We start from the raw sequence: 3,323 nt of genomic DNA on the forward strand, positions 1-3,323 counted from the left end.
TTCCCTCTTAAGACTGACTTGGCAAGCTTCTACTTGCCCTCTTCCTAGAGCTGTAGAGACGTGCCTGATAAGCACCTTGGAAGCTTGTGCTATTAGATTGTGTCTTTCTTGTCCTAAAATTCCACTTAGGATACACTAACAAATTGTTACTCTTTTTTTCAGTGGTTTAAAGACAGTACATTTCATTCTTTCTCCAATTTCTCTGTTTTAGGGGAAAAAATGTGCTACATATAATTTTAGGGAGTAATGTATTAATCTTCAAGTACTGAGAGAAAAGAGAATCTTATCAACAAGTAACCATAACAGCTTGAGGTTTCAGGGAACCTATTCTAATATTGACCTCAAGTCCTGAATGTGGGTCCTGCTTTGATGTTATTATCTGCTATATACCACTTGTGTGGTCAGAGAGTAGATGACCTTGAAGTTCAGGGAAAGCAGTTCGTTCATTTTCAGGTAGAAGTTTTCAAGAGTCAAGTGATGGAACCTGTTGACCCTTCTGATGCCTGAGCCCGTGCTCCTCAGAGGTCATATCACATGGCGGTAAGAGGTCCAGTTTGATCTGTCAATCTGGGTTCAAATTCTTCCAGCAATTCTTACAAGAAGACCATGTATCGTGTATGTATAACTTAACCTCATGTTACCTACATGAGATCATGGGTAAAATGAGGGATGAAAGAAGCATCTGAGTCACGGATCTGTAGGGAGAATAAAATTAATTCATATAAATGCCAGGAATTCTGTATGACAATACACAAAGCTCTCTGTTAGTGGCCTGGCTGTAGAAGTTTATAATAGTTATCATATTTGTTACTATGTTATCTGCTAATCAAACAAAAGCCAAATCAGTTGCTGTCAAGTCACTTCCAACTCTGGCAGCTCCACATGAGTCAGAGTAGAGCTTTGCTCTATAGGGTTTTCAATGGCTGGTTTTTCAGAAGTAGGTCATCAGGCCTTTCTCCTAAGGTACCTCTGGATACACTTGAACCTTCAACGTTTTCCTTGGCAGCTTAACTTTTTGCGCCAGCCAAGGTCTCTTGTTAATACTACTATTATTTAAAACAATTAGGCAACAGTTTGTGATAAGAATCCAATGAATGGAATATTGAAATGGAAGTGAATAATTAAAAGGACAAATTGTGAAGACCCACTGAAAATGGGCTGAGTCATGGATTTGAGCTCCCACTCCACTTTGTAGCGCACTGATGAGCCAGGTCATTACCTCCTCAGGAAGTGCACCAGGCCTGCTCCAATACTGTATCCTAGAATATTGGTCCTCAGTGTGTGGTTCCCAGTTGAACAGCAGCCATGTTCGGAAATCTGTTAGAAAGGAACATTTTGGAGCCCTGATGCCCAACCTCCTGAATCCAGTGCTCTGAGGGTAGTGCCCAGCAATCTGCATTTTAGCAGGACCTCCGGCTGACTCTGATGCAAGGAAGTTGGAGAACCACTGCTCTAAAACACATATCTAATATCATATGGTTTTGATTTTTCTGCTAATTTACAACGTTCGGAAAATTCTTCAGAAAAAAATCATGTATCATTTCAAATTGTATTCATGTTAGTTGACAAATGTGAAAAAAGAGTAGGGACTTAAAATTTGCAAAGATGTGGTAGTGGAGGTCAGAGAAGGACAGAGAGAAATGAGAGTGTAGGAGCCAAGAGAACAGAGAAGGAGGGAGAGAGAAAAGGATAGAGGAGAAAGAGGAGGAAGCGAGAGAGAGAGACAGAGAACCACAGGAAAGATTTATAGTATTCATTTCATTTCACAACATAGATTAGAGTGTTTCTCTAAAATACGGGATCTTTGAACTCTGCTGTGTATCCCATCTCTGTTCTTTCCATCAGAATCATCAACTACATGGAATCAGAAAACCAAACAGGAGTAGCAGAATTCCTCCTCCTAGGCCTCTCAGAGAATCCAGAACTGCAGCTTCTTCTCCTTGAAATGTTCCTGACCATGTACCTGGTCACTGTGCTTGGGAACCTGCTCATCATCTTGGCTGTCAACTCAGACTCCCACCTCCACACCCCCATGTACTTCTTCCTCTCCAACCTGTCCTTCAGTGACATCTGTTTCAGCACCACCACAGTCCCCAAGATGCTGGTGAACATTCAGAAACAGAGCAAATCCATCAGTTACACAGGTTGCCTCACCCAGATCTGCTTTGTCCTTGTTTTTGCTTGTTTGGAAAATTGTCTCCTTGCAGCAATGGCCTATGACCGCTATGTGGCCATTTGTCACCCACTGAGGTACACAGTCATCATGAACCCCCGCCTCTGTAGCCAGCTGATTTTACTGTCCTTGTTTATTAGCATCATGAATGCCCTGCTCCACAGTCTGATGGTGCTGCATCTGTCCTTCTGCACAGACCTAGAAATCCCCCAGTTTTTCTGTGAACTTCCCCAGGTCCTCAAGCTTGCCTGTTCTGACACACTCTTCAATAACATCTTGCTACATTTTATAACTAGCATTTTGGGTTGTGGAACCTTCTTGGGGATTATTTTCTCATACGTGCAAATTGTCTCTTACCTCCTGAAAATGCCGTCAACAGGTGGAATGTATAAAGCTTTTTCTACCTGTGGGTCTCACCTCTCTGTTGTTTTCTTGTTCTACGGGACAGGTTTTGGGGTGTATCTTAGCTCTGCAGCTACTGTCTCCTCTAGGAAGAGTGCGGTTTCATCAGTGATGCACACCGTGGTCACACCCATGCTGAACCCCTTCATCTACAGCCTGAGGAACAAGGACATGGTGGGCGCTTTGAGGAAACTCATCTCTAAAATATCTTCTTTCCATTAATATGTCACCTGCTTCGGTGTTAAGCTGTTTGTCTTAGTTATCTAGTGTTGCTATAACAGAAATACCACAAGTGAATGGCTTTAACGAACAGAAGTTTATTCTCTCAGAGTCTAATCGGCTGGAAGTCTGAATCCAGGGCATCGACTCCAGGGGAAAGTGTTCTCTCTCTGTCAGCTCTGAAAGAAGGTCCTTGTCATCAATCTTCCCCTGGTTGAGGAGCTTCTCTGCAGGGGGACCCTGGGTCCAAAGCACGCTCTATGCTCCTGGTACTACATTCTTGGTGGTGGGATGTCTTTCAGTTTCTCTGCTTGCTTCTCTGTTTTATAACTCAAAAGAGATTGGCTTAAAATACAATCTAATCTTATAGATTGAGTCCCACCTCATTAACATAACTGCCACTAATTCCATCTCATCAGCACCATAAAGATAGTATTTATATCACAAAGGAAAATCACATCAGATAACAAAATGGTCAACAATCTATCACACAATACAGGGAATAATGGCTTAGCCAAATTGATGCACA

The 3,323-nt window shown here is 42.3% G+C and overlaps 1 protein-coding gene across 1 annotated transcript; it reads left to right on the forward strand.

The window, feature by feature from the left end:
- The first annotated feature begins 1,616 nt into the window (after positions 1 to 1,616).
- LOC100666656 (olfactory receptor 7G3-like) lies at positions 1,617 to 2,797 on the forward strand. Its single transcript, XM_003413106.3, has one exon. It carries the CDS (start codon positions 1,859 to 1,861, stop codon positions 2,795 to 2,797), a length of 939 nt encoding a protein of 312 aa, XP_003413154.1. The 5' UTR covers positions 1,617 to 1,858.
- Positions 2,798 to 3,323: the final 526 nt, after the last annotated feature.

This window comes from Loxodonta africana, chromosome 3, assembly GCF_030014295.1.
Source record: "Loxodonta africana isolate mLoxAfr1 chromosome 3, mLoxAfr1.hap2, whole genome shotgun sequence".
In the NCBI taxonomy this organism is placed as follows: Eukaryota; Metazoa; Chordata; class Mammalia; order Proboscidea; family Elephantidae; genus Loxodonta; species Loxodonta africana.